Source organism: Canis lupus, chromosome 19 (genome assembly GCF_048164855.1).
Source record: "Canis lupus baileyi chromosome 19, mCanLup2.hap1, whole genome shotgun sequence".
NCBI classification, from domain to species: domain Eukaryota; kingdom Metazoa; phylum Chordata; class Mammalia; order Carnivora; family Canidae; genus Canis; species Canis lupus.
The window spans coordinates 9,662,529-9,680,284 of NC_132856.1; the positions used below are offsets into that span (position 1 = coordinate 9,662,529).

Consider the following 17,756-nt stretch of genomic DNA (forward strand, 5'->3'; position numbering starts at 1 on the left):
CCAACCAACCCACCCTGAAGAGCCAAGGGATTGCACCTCCTCTCTGATGTGTGCGACCACAGTCACAGCAGTTGCTCTCTCTGGTTGGGCACCTGAAAGGCAGTAGTCTGGCCTGATAATCTACTGCCTGCTGCTGCCTGTCAACACCTGGTGTGGCTATTCTAGACTCTGTTTCTTCAGTTAACCCATCTCACCCATCTTGAAAGAGTCAGCCCACACATTACCTCCTGGCCCCTCTCTAGCAAAGCTAAAGGCCCGTCTCCTGGCTCCCACAGCATCTTATGCCCACCTCAGCCCTGTGCTCTGCAGAAGTCACCAGAGGATTCGTCTGCCTCCCACAGCTGCTCCCAGGGCCCTGAGCCAACACCCAAGACAGGTACATGGTAGATCAAGAGTTTACCACAATGAACTCGAGCCCCTAGATACAATTACAATTAAATACCTACTGAATTTTAAAGGGGGGAAAATGAATTTTCAAAATCAAAAATGGAAAGAATTTCTTCATAGATGCCCTGAAATGTTACCTGTGTGCCAAATTACTGGACAGCACAGTGGCCTCTCCCCAGATCAAGAGTCCTCATTTCTGAGGGCTCAGACTTCATTTTAGCCTGCCACCAGGTATAAGCGTCACAAAAGTCCCCTTCTTGCTCACTGGTGATTTAGGACATTTGCTTAAACCATATGAAATTGCCATTTTGTAAGTAAAAAAATGGTCAGAATCAGAAATTTCATATGGTTCAACCTAACAATCTTCAGAAAAGATACATCACAAAGAATACTATCATCTTCTCACTGAGTTCTTTTTTTCCAACTAATGTCCTACACAGAAAGAAGTGTTCGTTTCATTTGCCCATTGAAGCTCCAGCCTTCTAACCTATGGATCTTGTAGTCTGAGGGCACAAATTTTTTCATGATGTTCAGCAAATCTTCGTCAGCTTCTCGGCAGTGGATCACCAAGGGCTTCTTCAGAGACACAGCCAGCTGTAGCTGTCTCTCGAACACCTGGGAGAAGGCAAAGGGACACCTATGGGTCAGAGCCACTTCAGCAGTCTGTTACACCACCAGGACACCCATGCCAATGGGCACCCGCACTTCTGCAGACTGTACAATGTATTATAATAGCCCACACTTCCTGGGTGCTTATTAAAGGTACTGCTCAGAGTACTTTAGGTGTATTAACAGGTGATCCTCACAAGCACCCCCAGGTAGGTTACTGCTGATAGCCCACCATGCAGAGAGGAGGCGGCTCCAAGAAGGTCAAATAATTTGCAGCTGGTAAGCTGTAGCACCACAATTCCAGTATGAACCCAGGGGCCCCACATGGCAACACCATGCCATGCCTCTGTAGGGCTTTAGGGGCAGGGCAGGGCTAGGGAACGTAAAGTACAAGTTACATGTGCTACCCCTCACTGTCCCCACCTCTACTCCTACTATTGCCGAGAGGTAATCAATCACCTTCCACATGCTTTCCAAAGAGTTGCACATACATACATACATACATACATAAACACACACACACTTGCACAATACCTGGGTCTCAGAAGATGCTTGAATAGTTGAAAGGATGGAGATTACATATTTTCTACAACTTCCTTTACTAACCAAAATCAAATATCCTCTAGGTGTGAACACTTACTGATATACTGCCTTCCTTTTTTTTTTTATGGTTTTAAGTAATCTCTACACCCTACATGGGACTCGAACTCACAATCCTAAGATCAAGAGTTGCATCCTCTACTGACTAAGCCAGCCAGTCTCCCCTTTTTTTCTTAAAACAACAGCTCTAGCCACTTTTAAATCACTAGTAAAAAACACATACTGTTAATAATTTAAATGAAAACAGGGACTAAGGTGGGATGCCTGGGTTGCTCAGGACACCTGGATGGCTGTGGTTGAGCATCCGCCTTTGGGTCAGGGCGTGATCCCAGGTCCTGGGATCGAGTCCGCATTGGTCTCCCTGTGAGAAGCCTGCTTCTCCCTCTGCCTGTGTCTCTGCCTCTCTCTCTGTGTCTCTCATGAATAAATAAATAAAATCTTTAAAAAAGAGAAAAAAAGGGGGGGCTAGTTTTTCTTTAACAAGTTCAGTTTTAGAAGAACACAAGCATTAATTCATTATAAATGAATGACTCATCTTAAACTTCATGTTTTCATGAGTAGTTTTCAACTGTGGAATATAATCCATGTTTGCATTAACATCAAATAAAATACTGCTGGTACTTTGAGTCCTGTGACATTCACTTGAGAATGACATTTTCAAGCCTAACACCTGTGCTACCTCTTCTCCAAAGAGCCAACACTAAGCCAATACCAATTCTGACGTCATTCTTGTTTAACCTGTGTTTTCAACAAAAGGAAAGTGACCATAGACACTGAAATCTTAGAATGCTTGGTAGACACTTCTAGTTCCAGTATCTACAGCAAGCTAGATCCCCTCCCTAGTTAGTACATCTGCCCTCTGCAGATCCCAACAGAGACAGGAGATTCTAATTCCAAGGCTTAATTTCTGCTTCTAAAAAACTTTTCTTAAGGGTAAACTACAGCCTTAGGGTAGAATATAACACGACTGTTAAAAAGCCTATTTTTTTCAAAATATATATGAAATAAGAACCTTTTCGAAAGCAGAAAAAAACATTCAAAACTATTTTGTTTCTTTCCTAACTTATTTTTAAGAAGCATGGACACACAGCAACACACATTTACTTGATCCTCTAAGACAGGTCCTCTAAGACATGCTGCCATTTGTACCTTGGAATCCTAGAAGTTGAGGTCAAGGACTTTAAAATACAGCATTTTATAAAACATCCAAATTTCAAAAATGTGAAGGCGGAAGAAGACTTGATAGAGGGCAGGACCCTATGGCTGGGCGGAGCTATCCAGAACATCTGTCCTCACTGGGAACCCAGCTGACACAGAACAGTGGGGAATGAAGTATGAGTACGTTATCTACCCAGCATAATTACGCTGTTTCTGGGATCCCTGGGTGGCGCAGCGGTTTATCGCCTGCCTTTGGCCCGGGGCGCGATCTTGGAGACCCGGGATCGAATCCCACGTCGGGCTCCCGGTGCATGGAGCCTGCTTCTCCCTCTGCCTATGTCTGTGCCTCTCTCTCTCTCTCTCTGTGTGACTATCATAAATAAATAAAAATTAAAAAAAAAAAATTATGCTGTTTCTGCCTGCATGAGCTCAGGTTCCCCACAGATCTATTATTTCCAGGGAATCCTGAGCTAGTCAGTCTCTCCTGGGGGTGACCTGGCAACTCTTGCACTCATTATCCCAATAATGAATTTCAGTCAAACCCAACAAAAGGCAATTGGGTCAGCCAGCCCAGATAGGAAAGGCTAGTCCATTCTCCCTGGCTCTTGAACACCAGATAGCAAGAGATTCTGACAATCGTATTGGATGATGTGTGCAACTCCTACCCGAACTATTCAGGACCAATTCTGAGGAGTCAAATGGGAAGTTAAAGAGTTAAATCTATGAACACACAGATAAGCAAGGAAAAAGTTATCAGTGGGTTGCTCTGAGTAGCAAGGTAACTATTGATTTTTCCCCAATTATTTGGCTTTTCTGTTTTCCAATCCTTCCAGAAAATATTAGGTAACAGAAACCAAGTGCTCTCTAGTAATGAGCCAGCACTGGCACCCTATTGCTTAGCCAGATACGGTTCTTCCATCAGCTTTTCTTCTTCCCTTTACCAGATAGTGTATCAAGAACAGGGACAAATCAAGAACTTGTCAACCACTCAGCTTTTAAGCAAATTCAACTCGGTGCAGATGTCCAACTAGTACAGGTGCTAGGTACTACCACTTCTCGTCCTGGTGCCAAAGCATATATTTACATCAAGAATGTGGCATTCACTTCCTCAGTCCAGCTTGCGACGCTTTAGTATTCTACAGAATTTTTTTTTAAGATTTTATTTATTTATTTATTCATGAGCGACACAGAGACACAGGCAGAGGGAGAAGCAGGCTCCATGCAGGGAACCCAACACGGGACTCGATCCTGGGTCTCCTCGATCACACCCTGGGCTGAAGGCGGCGCTAAACCGCTGAGCCACCCGGGCTGCCCAGTCTACAGAAATATTTTATCTTCCCCTCCTCTACATGCAGTTCTGCCCTCCCGCTGCCAGCAGTTTCTTTTCTCTGAATCCCCATTTTCCTTTCCTGAATCCTATATCTCATCAAGCCAGAGGATACTCAAGAGATTTTATCACCCTATGCTTTAACTTCCAGTTCGATCTATTGCATGGCATGCTCTATGTGCCTCTATACAGATGTGATACCATAATAATTTAATAAAAGAAATTACTGTCCAATACTTAGCACATTTCCTGGCACACAGCAGGCATTCCATAAATACCACGTATACAATTAAATACAAGCCTCCTCTTCCTCCTTCCAGGGGCCTCACTGCATACATTTCTCAATGGGCCTTCTTTCCATACTACACCTGCCTTGAGCCAGAGAAACAAACCAGGAAAGCTAAATATTTAATTAAATATTTTTCTCACTTTCTTAAATATCTGTTTTTTACTAGGTCTTCAAATTTAGCTATTTTTCCATTCACTTCTAATAAAAGACCGCCTCACACTAGCCAGAAACTGAAGGCTTCCAAGTATTAGTGGTGAAAAGGAACTCTGGACAGGCAAGAGCTTGTGGGAATGTATAACACAAACCTAATTCTGAACAGAAACACTATTTACATCAGAGACTCATTAGATAAAGTAAAAAACTGAAAACATTCACACAAATAAAATCCCACCTACCTGTCTGGAAGGAGATCAAGTCAAAAAATCATCCTGTTCCAAATTTAGTAACCTTAACGGGTTCTAGAAAACTCATCTTAAAGAGATCCTTCCAAAGCATCTGAACATCTGAAACTGTTTCTTATGTAAATTGATTTGCACACCTACTGGTGGCCATGGACAACTGTATTCAAATTGGAATCTCTATCACCTAAAGGTGTGTCAAGGTCTGGAGCCTTCTGCTTTGTCAGAAGTGTATGACACCTTTTCTGAATTTTCTCTTTGGTCAAGGGAAAATTAAGAAGAAACCTTTGACTCTAGAAGATTCCCTCCCTTAATTCACAAAGATCTGTTAAACCAGAGATGTCAGTAGCAATGGAGCACAGCATCTGTGTAGACCAGAGGTTGACCCAGATGGCCTGGGAACAGCATCAAGGGAAGCCAGCTTGCTAAATTCTGTCCAGGCTGGCATTCACACACCGGCTCAAAGCCTGGAGCTCATTGGCACACAGACCCAGCCTACCAGGCATCAGCAGGAAGACTGCACACAAATTCTACAACACAGGCAACCTGGCAGTGCAAGCAGTGACAAGGTGGGAGGGTCTTTCTCCTTGTAGTGCTCCTTCCCAAATCAGAAACTTCCACCAAAATGCTGGAACCACCCTTCCTCTGTCAAATGTCCATGCTCAAAAAATACATAGTAAAATGGTAGTAGTGGCCATTGCTGTTGGGATGGGAAATTTTCTTCTTTACATATTTTTGTTATTTCCCGAATATTCTGCCAAGGGCACATTTAACTTTAAAACCAGGATAGGGGGATCCCTGGGTGGCGCAGCGGTTTAGCGCCTGCCTTTGGCCCAAGGCGCAATCCTGGAGATCCGGGATCGAATCCCACGTCGGGCTCCCAGTGCATGGAGCCTGCTTCTCCCTCTGCCTATGTCTCTACCTCTCTCTCTCTCTCTGTGTGACTATCATAAATATATAAAAATTTAAAAAAAAATTTTTTTAAATAAAAAATAAAACCAGGATAGGGGATCCCTGGGTGGCTCAGCTGTTTGGCGCCTGCCTTTGGCCCAGGGCGTGATCCTGGAGTCCCAGGATCGAGTCCCACATCGGGCTCCCTGCATGGAGCCTGCTTCTCCCTCTGCCTGTGTCTCTGCCTATCTCTCTATCTCTCATGAATAAACAAAATATTTAGGAAAAAAATAAAAATAAAACCAGAATAAAAATATAGTTTAAACAGACATAAAATTGGTTGCTTCTCAAGAAGGAAGGTAAACAAATGTCTTGCCGTACATATCATTAGTCGTAAGATGTCACAGAGTACTATACCCCTCTCCTACATAATAAAGAGTAAAGAAATCATTGGTGATGCATTTGACAAGTGACATCTTGATGGTCTGGACAAGAGCAATTATGTTTTTAAGGGTTCTAAATTCTCCAGATCCGAACTGTTTGGTTTCAACAACTGACAGGGGAATTAAAACTGTGAGCAAACTAAGGATAGCCTCATTACCTTGTGCTGTTCTGGGACAGGCGTAGTGCACTTATACGAGTAATCCAAGCCCATTTCCCCAAATGCCACAGCCTTGGGGTGCCTTAGTGCTTGCAAAAGATTTCTTTCTTGACTCTCACTGTAGTAACGTGCAAAATGAGGATGACAGCCAAAGGCCCCCCAGACCAGATCCTCTTTCAACAGCTCCTCCCACAGGCAATCTGTCAGTGTCCGAGGATCACAGAAGTCAGAGATGCAGCCCTGAAATTCCTTCGGGAAGGAGCTGCTATAAATTTTTCTGAACTTGGTAAAGGACCCTTTGAAAGACAACTTGGAATACAGCATGTCCAAGTGACAGTGGGTATCAATGAAACCCTCCTCGAGGCCTGACTCCCGATGGTTCCTTGGCAGGGAGCTAGATGCAAGTCCTCCACAGGAGCGAGGTACCGCCTCCTCCTGGAGTGCTCTTTTTTCCTTCACCTCTTCTTCTGAGCTTCTGGAGAAACGAAATGAACGAGTGTTCTGGGATCTGCCTTCCTCTGTCACATCCTGGTCTCTAGAGGTGTTCTGGGAGCTCACTCTAGAGTTAGGGGAATAATCACTCAGGAGGCCCCGGCTGCTCCTCCCTGCCTGCAGTGGGTCGCTGCTGCTGCCCATGGAGGGATAACCAGAAGGCTTGGGGCTGCTGGTCCAATAACTGGCATAGTCACACCATGGACTACTGTACAAATGAGCCGGGTACATGACATAGTCAGTGGGGAAGGCAGAAGGCTCTGGAACTGTGGAGAGTTTCAGCGAGCTGGGCTCCTCCTGAGAGAATCTGACTGTGGAGACCTCATCCACGTCAGACCAGTCACTTCCTGAAGAGGTGTGCTCTATAACCACCTCCCTTTCTTTAGGCTGCAAAAAAAGAAAACAAACAATGGGTGAGCCCTTCTGTGTGAAGAAGGCCTTTCATACTCAGTCATCACCAGAACATAAACTGCCTTGTTTTTTCTGGCCATGGTGAAGGCTTTTTTTGCTTTGGCTCATTAGCTTACTTTATTGCCTGATCTTCTTATAATTTCTAGAACGTGAGCCAGGTTATAGCTATAAGTAGTCGTATTGGGTTCAGGGAATAACCTTGTGACCAAAGTCTTAGAATATTAAGATCATCCCTGTCTGGGTGGCTCAGTCAGTTGCGCATTAAGACTCTGGATTTCAACTCAGGTCATGATCTCAGGGTCATGGGATAGAGCCCTGTTTTGGGCACTCAATGGGGAATCTGCTGGAGATTCTCACTCCCTCTGCCTCTGGCCACATACACTCTCTCTCCAAAATAAATACATCTTTAAAAAAAGAAAAAAGAAATACTATCCCTAAAAGGGATGTACTCCCTTTCTGAGGGATCCCTTTGGAGAAAAACCACTCTCTAGAATCTAGACACCATGTACTGGGTATTTTATTATTTTTTTTTAAATTTTTATTTATTTATGATAGTCACACAGAGAGAGAGAGAGAGAGAGAGAGAGAGAGAGAGAGAGGCAGAGACACAGGCAGAGGGAGAAGCAGGCTCCATGCACCGGGAGCCCGACGTGGGATTCGATCCCGGATCTCCAGGATCGCGCCCTGGGCCAAAGGCAGGCGCCAAACCGCTGCGCCACCCAAGGATCCCTGTACTGGGTATTTTAGACAAAAGTAGCACCCAGCATATCTCATTATGCTTCTATTCTAACATTTCAAATGCAAAACCACACAGTCATGGTCGGTTTAAGATGTGTCTCAGACTACCCTGAGACAGACCACATATCCTAGAGGGATCACCTGCAGGTGCCAGCCATGTGAGTGAGCACCTTGCACGACCAGCCCTGCCAGGCTTTTGGAGTGTCAGAAGTACATGAGAGATCACCACCTCAAGCCCCAAACAAGACCTAACCTGTCTAGACCTTTCTGAATTCCTCACTCACAAAATTGAAAGCAAAATAAAACAGTTTCAGCCACTGTATGGCAATATCATACACATATACGTTATATTAAATCAATTTTAGCCCTGCTAGAACAAGTTTTTAAGGGCAGGAATTTTTATTTTCTTCACTCATGTCTCCCAGACACCTATGACCGTGCCTAGAATGCTATGCTTACAAATATTTGATGAATTAACTCAGAATAAATCAGACAATGGCTCCTGAATTTACCTTCACATCAGAACCAACTGCTGTTTAAGGCTACCCCACCCTCATCTGTAATATTGTGATTCAGCAGGTTCCAAGGGCTCTGTATATAAGTCTCCATATCACTTGGATGCAAATCAAGTTTGAAATACAGTAAACACATGGATTTCAACCCATGTAAATAAGACTATTTAAAGGGCTCTCGTTTCTTTTGGTTAATGAAGCTATCTATACCTAGGGCCAGATGGCTTGAGCAAGAGGCCTTACAAATACAAAGCAAATTCAATTCATACAACAAAAAATTCACTACAAAGAAGCATGATGGATAAATTGATCACCTCCTAAAAATAGAAACAAAACTTTTTGTTTATAGTATCTATACTAACCTTCCATACCTACCTATACTCCAAAAGGAAACAAATACTGGTAACAAAAATGTTAATTAATTATGAACTTCCATATGATACTTTCCTACTTTAGATTTTCTTCCTGCTACTCCTTTCCTGACTAACAGAAATATCCAAACAAGAATCTTTTCCAAGACACAAGATAATTGAAACTGCCGAAATTTAATCTGAACTCCTGAAACTGGGTGATAAGCACCTGGGGGATTTATTAACACTAGTCCGGTTACTTTGAGACTGTTTGAAATTTCTCATAAAAAGTTTTTTAGGGGTGCCTGGCTGGCTCAGTCAGTGCAGCATGCAACTCTTAATCTCAGGGTTTCAAGTTCAAACCTAATGTTTTAGACAAAAGCTTACTTAAAAAAAAAAGTTTGGGTGCCTGGGTTAGTCAGTTAAGGGACCAACTCTTGATTTCAACTCAGGTCATGATCTCAGGGCCCAGGGATGGAGCCCTGCATCAGTCTCATGCTCCTTCTCTCCCTCTTCTTCCTCTTCTTCTACCTTCAAATGCAAAACCACACAGAAATTTATAAAGTGGTATCCATGCATATGCACTCTCTCAATCTTTAAAAAAATATTTTTTTTAAACTTAATCTTTAAGGAAGAATAATCCTTCAAAAACTATCTTACTTATGGTGGAAATTTCCACCAACCCAGACAATAAAAAAATGCAGTATGGCTAGAGCTTAACAAGTTTGTTTCTTTTTTCCTTTTTCCAATAAGACATATTGGAATCACTTTTGTATATATGCAACTGAAGTTAAAACAATTCTCATATACAATAACATGAAACTACACATCTTTGCAATTCAGCTCTTGAAAATTCTACCTTTTTTAAAAGATTTTATTTATTTATTCATGAGAGATACAGAGAGGCAAAGACACAGGCAAAGGGAGAAGCAGGCTCCACACAGGGAGCCTGATGTGGGACTCGATCCTGGCACTCCAGGATCATGCCCTGGGCCGAAGGCAGGTACTAAACTGCTGAGCCACTCAGGCATCCCTCTATTTTTTTTTTAAATAACAAGTTATTCTGATTAAGTTTACAAAAAGTACCCAAACAGAAAGTAAGGTTTTTTTCCCCAAAAATAATCCCTCCGAAAGGTGGGTTTTTGTGTTTTTTTTTTTTTTTTTTTTTTAAGATTGTTTTTCTAGACAGAGAATATGAGCAGAGGGAAAGGCAGAGAGAGGAGAGAGAATCCCAAGCAGATTACCTGCTGAGCACAGAGCCCCTGGTAGGGCTTGATCCCAGGACCCCTGATATCATGATCTGAGCCAAAACCAAGAATCGACCGACACTCAACCAATGGAGCAACCCAGGTACCAAGAAGGCATCATTTTATATTCCAGTTCTTATAAAGTCTCCTGTATTATAAGATATAGGTTCTTTTATGTGAGAAGGACAAATGATCCTAAAGAGACTTCAACCAAGCTAATGTTTGTATGCTTACAGGAATGTTCCCTTTCTCCCTTTTTTGTTTTTTAAAAAAGGAGGGGTGGGGTTGGGCAAATTGATGTATCAGATTTAATAATTACTCCTGGGGGATATGACCTCAGAGTTCTACTGAACATTTTTAACCCATCTTTTAAAGATCATTTTTTGTTTTTTAAATACCACCATCCGCCACTCTGTTCATGATTTTAGTCTCTGTCTCTAATAAATAATCTTAAAAAAAAATACAATATGTTGAGTGGTTACACAGAAAGAGACACTGGAAAAATACTTGAGAAATTTATAAAGTGGTATCCAGGTGGACTAGGGCAACACAGAACCAGGTTGGAAAGCTACTTTTTCCTAAATAGCTTTTATTTTTAATTTTTGAACCACGAGAATATTATTTACTCAAAAAGTAACCTGAAAAATACTTAGAGGTTGTTATATGGTAGCAATCTCAAAATACACTTCCAGAAAAAATGAACCACAAACTGCCTGAGTGATAGGAACAGCTATTGGCAACTAGGGACAAATTTCCAGGGGCAGGATTATACATGGATTCAAAATGTGCTACATCTCATCAGCACAACCTTGGCTGCAGAAGACTACAAGACAAATGGTCCTGTTTTTTACAACAAGAAAATCATACCACAATGGTAGAGAATGAGAATCCATAGGGAGTAAGAGACTTGGGATATTTAGAAATCACCACAAATGGCTCTTCTTTGGCTGTTTTAAACAAATTAAAAATATCATAAAACAGGATTATTTAATCAAGGACTGGATAGTTGATGTCATTAAAGATTCTGTGTGTTTTGTCTAATAAAATTGTAATTATGTTTGTTTTTTCCTAAAGATCACTATATCTCTTAGAGATTCACACTGAAATATTTATGGATGAATAATACAGTAATTGGGATTTGCTTCAAAAGAATTTGTGCAGAGTGGAAAGCTGGCTGGCTCAGTCCATGGAGCATGTGACTCACGATTTTGGTATTGGGTGTGGAGCCTACCTTATTTAAAAAAAAAAAAAATTTTTTTTTTTTGTGGAGAGAAAAAAGATTGACAGTGTTAATCATTGAAGATGAGTTATAGGAGTATATGGGTAATTTTCCTAAGTGTTTTAAATTTTCCATAATAAAAAGTTAAGATAAAAATACATTAAAATTCTAAATCAGATGGAAGGATAGATGACATCCTCTAGTTGCTTCCCAAAATTCTCTATCTTCCAGGGGTGTTTAAAAACACCAATTCCCAGGTCCCATCTCAGACCTTCTGAGTCAGATGTTCTCATTATCAGAGAAGTTCAGGAAATCATACTACATGACTCAAAAAGAACTCCAGGGGCACCTGGGTGGCTCAGTCAGTTCAACATCTGCTTTTGGCTCAGGTCATGATCCCAGGGTCCTGACACTGATTTCTGCATTGGGCTCCCTGTTCAACAGCGAGTCTGCTTTTCCCCTCTGCGCTTACCTCCTGCTTGTGCTCACAAGCTCTGTCTCTCAAATAGATAAAATCTTTTTTTTTTTTTTTTTTTTAAAGGGGGGGCAGCCCTGGTGGCCCAGCGGTTTGGCGCCGCCTTCAGCCCAGGATGTGATCCTGGAGACCCGGGATCGAGTCCCATGTCGGGCTCCCTGCATGGAGCCTGCTTCTCCCTCTGCCTGTGTCTCTGCCTCTGTCATTCTGAATAAATAAAATCTTAAAAAAAAAAAAAAAAAAAAAAAAGGAACTCCAGTGACAACAAGGATCATGTCAAAAACATGTGAAAAGTTTCAATAAAATTATTTTTTAAATCTTTTTTTTTTTTTTTAATTTTTATTTATTTATGATAGTCACACAGAGAGAGAGAGAAAGAGAGAGGCAGAGACATAGGCAGAGGGAGAAGCAGGCTCCATGCACCGGGAGCCCGACGTGGGATTCGATCCCGGGACTCCAGGATCATGCCCTGGGCCAAAGGCAGGCGCTAAACCGCTGCGCCACCCAGGGATCCCTCAATAAAATTATTTAATGAAATGTGAGTGGGAAAAATGGCAGAGTGGGGAAAAACATGAATTTAAAAATGCACATGTAACTAGAAATACATACCATAAGCAGACTTACAATTTTGTTATCTAAGTCCTTTAAAGGATTATAATGGTCAAGCTGGCCAAGAAAAGGTTTTCAGATTTTCTTTTTTGAGAATATAGGTCATTACCTATGTTCATGATTGCTTTATGTCCTCATCAATATGGCAAAATTTAAAATTACACTTATTGAGGTCCTACTACACACTCGGGCACTGAGCAAAATATTTGCATGCATTAGTTCAGGGTTTAGCAAACTGTGGCTCACAAGCCAAATCCAATGCACTGCCTATTGGTGTAAACAAAGTCTTCCTGAAACATGGTCAGGACCGTTCACTTAAATGCTGTCTCTGGCTGCTTTCATGCTACTACAGCAGAGCTGAATAGTTGCAACAGAGGCCATGTAGCCCACAAGGCCTAATATACTATCTGGCCCTTTACACAGAATAAGTTAGCTTATCCCTTTTGTTTGTTTAACCATAAGACTCCAAAAACTGTGACTTCTTACACAGAAGAAACTAGGGATCAAAGAGGTTAAGTGGCTTTCTCATGATCACAGTTTAGGTGGCCAGGATTTGAACCCAAACTATCTGATCCCAACACTCAGTGCTCACCTACCACATCATGCTGCCTCCAAATACATACTTCACAAAGATAATCTAAATCTCCAGCCTGTCAATTAGGAGATCAGGTGTATAAGTTTCGAAACTTAATCTATATAAGGGGAATTCTAGGCAGCCCAATGGGACCATGAGCAACATCAGACAGGAAACATACCCATCATATAGTGAGCAGAAAAAGTGGGTTATAAAACCTACTGTTCTTTGAGTTTCCAGGTAAATATAACCCATGTAGTTTTTGTCCTTCCTGCCAAAAAACTCTGAAAATTACATGAAATGGGGGTGCCTGGGTGGCTCAGTCAAACATCTGACTCTTGATTTCTGCTCAGGTCATGACCTCAGGGTTGTGACACTGAGTTTGTATCAGGCACAGCTTTAAGATTCTCTCTTCTTGGGCAGCCCCAGTGGCTCAAGCGGTTTAGCACCACCTTCGGCCCAGGGTGGGATCCTAGAGACCTGGAATCAAGTCCCATGTCAGGCTCCCTGCATGGAGCCTGCTTCTCCCTCTGCCTGTGTCTCTGCCTCTCTATGTCTCTCATGCATAAATAAATAAAATCTTTAAAAAAAGGTGGGGGGAGGGGATCTCTGGGTGGCTGGGCGGTTTGGCGCCTGCCTTTGGCCCAGGGCACGATCCTGGAGTCCCGGGATCGAGTCCTGCATCAGGCTCCCCGCATGGAGCCTGCTTCTCTCTCTGCCTGTGCCTCTGCCTCTCTCTCTATCATGAATAAATAAATAAATAAATCTTTAAAAAAAAAAAAAGATTCTCTCTTCTCTACCTCATCCCCCTCCCCAGTCCTTGCACAGCCACTCCCCCCTCCCAAAAAAAAAAAAAAAAGGTTAAAAGAGATGACTTGAAAAGGCATAAACCTACAAAGAGAAGTCATAAAGAAAAGCAAACAGCAAAGCAAACAGCAAAGCAAATTAAAATCAGTTTATAGAAAGTAGACAGATGAATGGCTTTTGGATAAGCAGATCACAGATGGCCAAAACCTAAGCCTGCAGTGAGAAAAAGTCAGGAACAGGCTGAGTCATAGTACAAGACCCCTCAAAAGACTCAGGAATTAGAGGTACCAGATCTCTGAAAAGACAGTGAAGCTAGAGATGAAAATAGGAGAATGAATTGGAAATCTGTGAAGTTAAGTTCCCAGATCCTAGCTCCCATCTTGTGTGATGGGTCTGCCCTTTCCAAACTCAGAAAAAGACTAAAGTTTATGCTTGGAATGTTGAGCCAAGGAGCCTATGGAATAACCAGGAACAAGAGACACACAATCAAAGGTAAGGGACCATGGCATGTTGGACAGTGAGAACCCAGGTACCATCCTCAACCAGACTCGCAGAATAGCGCCAGCCAGATGTGTGCCTCCCAGGTGAGGGAGTGGAACATTTCCCCCAGGTACACTGAGCAGCTTCTGAATTATAGAGCCAAAGATTCAGTTGGAGCCCCCACAAAATTAGCCAGTGTCATCACCCTATGTTGAAGCCAGCAGTTGGTAAGCCCATCCACACATTCAGAACTTCCAATCAGCTTTTGAAAATTCAACCTTTAAATATGAACTGACAGCCAACACATCCCAGGAGAGCCCTACTACAAAACATAGAAGCTGAAATACTTAGGGGAAGGAAAAAAAAAAAAAAAAGAAAAGAAAGCAAAATCAGAAGGAAACTCAGAGAAAAAGTAGTACAGAAAGTCGAAGAAAACTTCAAAACAAACCTTTAAGATTCTCAAAGAGACCAGAGAAGGCACGATAATCTCAAAACAAGAACAGGACACTCTAAAAAAGGAATTAACTCAAAATATTAAACTAGTGTTCTTAGAAATTAAGTATGTCAAAAATGGGGGGAAAGTATGTATTATTATACACACCTTAATTGTTCATAAAGAAAGCAAAAATGAAATAGGAAAAACAGGAATTCTAGGGAAACAAAAGAGGTACAACTCCAAGAAGAAAAATGGAATTACTTATTTTGACAATATTGAGAATTTTACAACACTAGCAATTTGGGGATGAATTAATGATAGGTGCAGAGGAAACTGAAGGAAAAAACAAGGCAGTGATAATCTCCAAGAAAGATAAACTTTTTACAAGAGGAAATGTGATCAGAGTATACCAGGTAACTCCGCTGTGAACATGGAGTTAAAAAATCTTCAGGGGATCCCTGGGTGGCTCAGCGGTTTAGCGCCTGCCTTTGGCCCAGGGTGCAATCCTGGAGTCCCGGGATCGAGTCCCGCGTCGGGCTCCCGGCATGGAGCCTGTTTATTCCTCTGCCTGTGTGTCACTGCCTCTCTATGTCTATCATAAATAAATAAATCTTAAAAAAAAAAAAAATCTTCAATAGATTGTTAGAAACTGTATGACAACACAGGGAGCTACAAGTAACAGATAGTGGGTATGGTGCTGGCAAAGTTAGTGTGGAGAATTAAATGTCCTCTAAGTAGGCATCCACAGGTATCTACAACTGGAAAATCAAACCAAAGTGCAAGATTACTTAGAATTATGGAGGTAAGGGGGCGCCTGGGTGGCTCAAGTGGTTAAGCGTCTGCCTTTGGCTCAGGGCATGATCCTGGGGTCGAGTTCCACATCAGGCTGCCCACGGAGAGCCTGCTTCTCCCTTTGCTTATGTCTCTGCTTCTCTCTGTGTATCTCTCATGAACAAATGGAAGGAAGGAAGGAAGGAAGGAAGGAAGGAAGGAAGGAAGGAAGGGAGGGAGGGAGGGAGGGAGGGAGGGAGGGAGGGGAAAGAAAGAAGAAAGAAAGAAAAGAAAGAAAAGAAAGAAAAGAAAGAAAAGAAAAGAAAGAAAAGAAAGAAAAGAAAGAAAAGAAAGAAAAGAAAGAAAAGAAAAGAAAGAAAAGAAAGAAAAGAAAGAAAAGAAAGAAAAGAAAGAAAAGAAAGAAAAGAAAGAAAAGAAAGAAAAGAAAGAAAAGAAAGAAAAGAAAGAAAAGAAAGAAAAGAAAGAAAAGAAAGAAAAGAAAGAAAAGAAAGAAAAGAAAGAAAAGAAAGAAAGAAAGAAAGAAAGATAGAAAGAAAGAAAGAAAGAAAGAAATATGGAGGTAGGTACTAGAAGAAAGAGCTAAAGACATTCAAGGAGCTACCACTAAAGAGCCATAAGTAAAGATAAGCAGAGATGGGTACGACAGAGGAATGCTACCCGCCTGCCACCCCAGTTAGAAACTAAGTTAAAAACTGCTAGTTTCCCTCCAGTACCATTCTTTCCTTCAAGAGCAATCAAAGTGATCTGGGCATAAGGCCCCCAGATGAAAGTTAATGCTCCAGACTCCCTTGAAGCTAGGTATTGGCCAGGTTTCTAGATTCTTGTCAAGGGCTAAAAGCAGAAAGGATGTGGACAACTTCTGAGGTAGGTTCTTCAACGGAAGAGAATGTACTGTCCCCTTCTCTTTTCTCCTTCCTGCTGGCTGGAACATCAACATAATGTACTCTGGGTCCTAGCACAGTAGCCACTCAGACCACGGATGGTGACTGTGTGGAGGCGGCAGAGCATCCAGTATAGCGTTAGGGTCCCTGACACTGGGGAGCCCTCCTCCCCAAGCCACTGTTATTTGGCCTCTGTGAGCGCAGGCCAATGCATCTCCCAACAAACACGGAAATTCTAAATTAAAAAAAAAAAAGTGCTGAACTGAGATTTCTTTGTAACTCTGAAAGGTCTTTTAGAAGAAAACCATCAGTTTGCCTTGGAGTCCTTGATAAATACAGTGCTGCTTTTAATGAGTAACACTTGGGATTGAACTAGAAAGACCAAATACATATACATCAAGAGAACTAAAAACCCCACACTTGGTATAAATCCAACTCACCTTGTGGCTTTCTAAATGAGAGTCAGAGTCATCCAGAAACTCCAGGGCTGGAGAGGGCTTGTCAATGACTGTCCTTCGGTCACCAGGTGTCTCCTCACTAGGCTTCTCCTGAGGGTCTATTACCACTCTCCTGTCACAGAAGCTGCTCCTCTCAGGCACAGCCTTTTCGTCCTCAGCTCTCACCTCTGGGGCTGACTCTTTCCCCTTCTGAGGAGATACGGTGACACTCCTGCCTGGCCCTTCTCCACGGATGGGACGCTCTCCTGTGCTTGTTGTTGCCCTCGTGGCAGCCTCTCCCTTCCTTTTTGGCATTGACTTCCCCAGGATGCCCTGGATAGCCTTTAGGTAAATGACTGTAGAGCCTTGGTCTCGAAATCTATCTCTCTTCCTTTTCTGCACCTTGTTTGGCTCCTCATTTGTATCATTCTGACCCTCTGCTTCAGCTGCAAATTCAGAGTTCATGGAGTTACGGGAACTATCTTTTGAATCAACCTGGAAGGAAAAAAAAAAAAAAATCAGAGATCATAACACAGCTATCCAAAGGGCAACTACGTATAGAAAGCACTCAGCAAATTATAAATCAGTAGTGGCTGCACCAATCACAGGGAAAGTGACCATGGCCAAGACACAGATTCTCTCCCAAAGGTTGCTGACCCACCCCACTGAGAAGTGCCACGTAAAAGGGCCTGAATTGCTGCCATTTCATATTATTTACTTTCTCATGCTTCTCAGGTGATACCCTCATACTGCAACGAGCAAGAATGGCAGAGAGATAAACATTCTTTTTTTTTTTTTTAAAGATTTTATTTATTTATTCATGAGAGACACAGAAAGAGAGAGAGGCAGGGAGAGACATAGGCAGAGGGAGAAGCAGGCTCCATGCAGGGAGCCTGATGTGGGACTCGATCCCAGGACCGTGGGATCACGCCCTGAGCCGAAGGCAGACGCTCAACTGCTGAGCCACCCAGGCGTCCCAGAGATAAACATTCTAACAACACTAGACTGTAAGCTCCTTGAGGCCAGGGACTACCAC

General features: G+C 42.4%; 1 protein-coding gene across 5 annotated transcripts in view; it reads right to left on the bottom strand.

The window, feature by feature from the left end:
- The window catches only part of TATDN2 (TatD DNase domain containing 2), a 29,730-nt gene that overhangs the window by 3,347 nt on the left and 8,627 nt on the right, over positions 1-17,756 (bottom strand). For all 5 annotated transcript variants that reach the window (XR_012011573.1, XR_012011572.1, XM_072785150.1 and 2 more), the window contains 3 exons: positions 16,724-17,215; positions 6,261-7,139; positions 875-1,002 (listed from right to left, as the gene is read on the bottom strand). Coding sequence is in view for 3 of the 5 variants with exons in the window: in XM_072785150.1 (XP_072641251.1) it covers positions 875-1,002; positions 6,261-7,139; positions 16,724-17,215 (1,499 nt within the window). In the remaining 2 variants the exon portion in view is untranslated. The remainder of the gene's footprint in view (positions 1-874; positions 1,003-6,260; positions 7,140-16,723; positions 17,216-17,756) is intronic.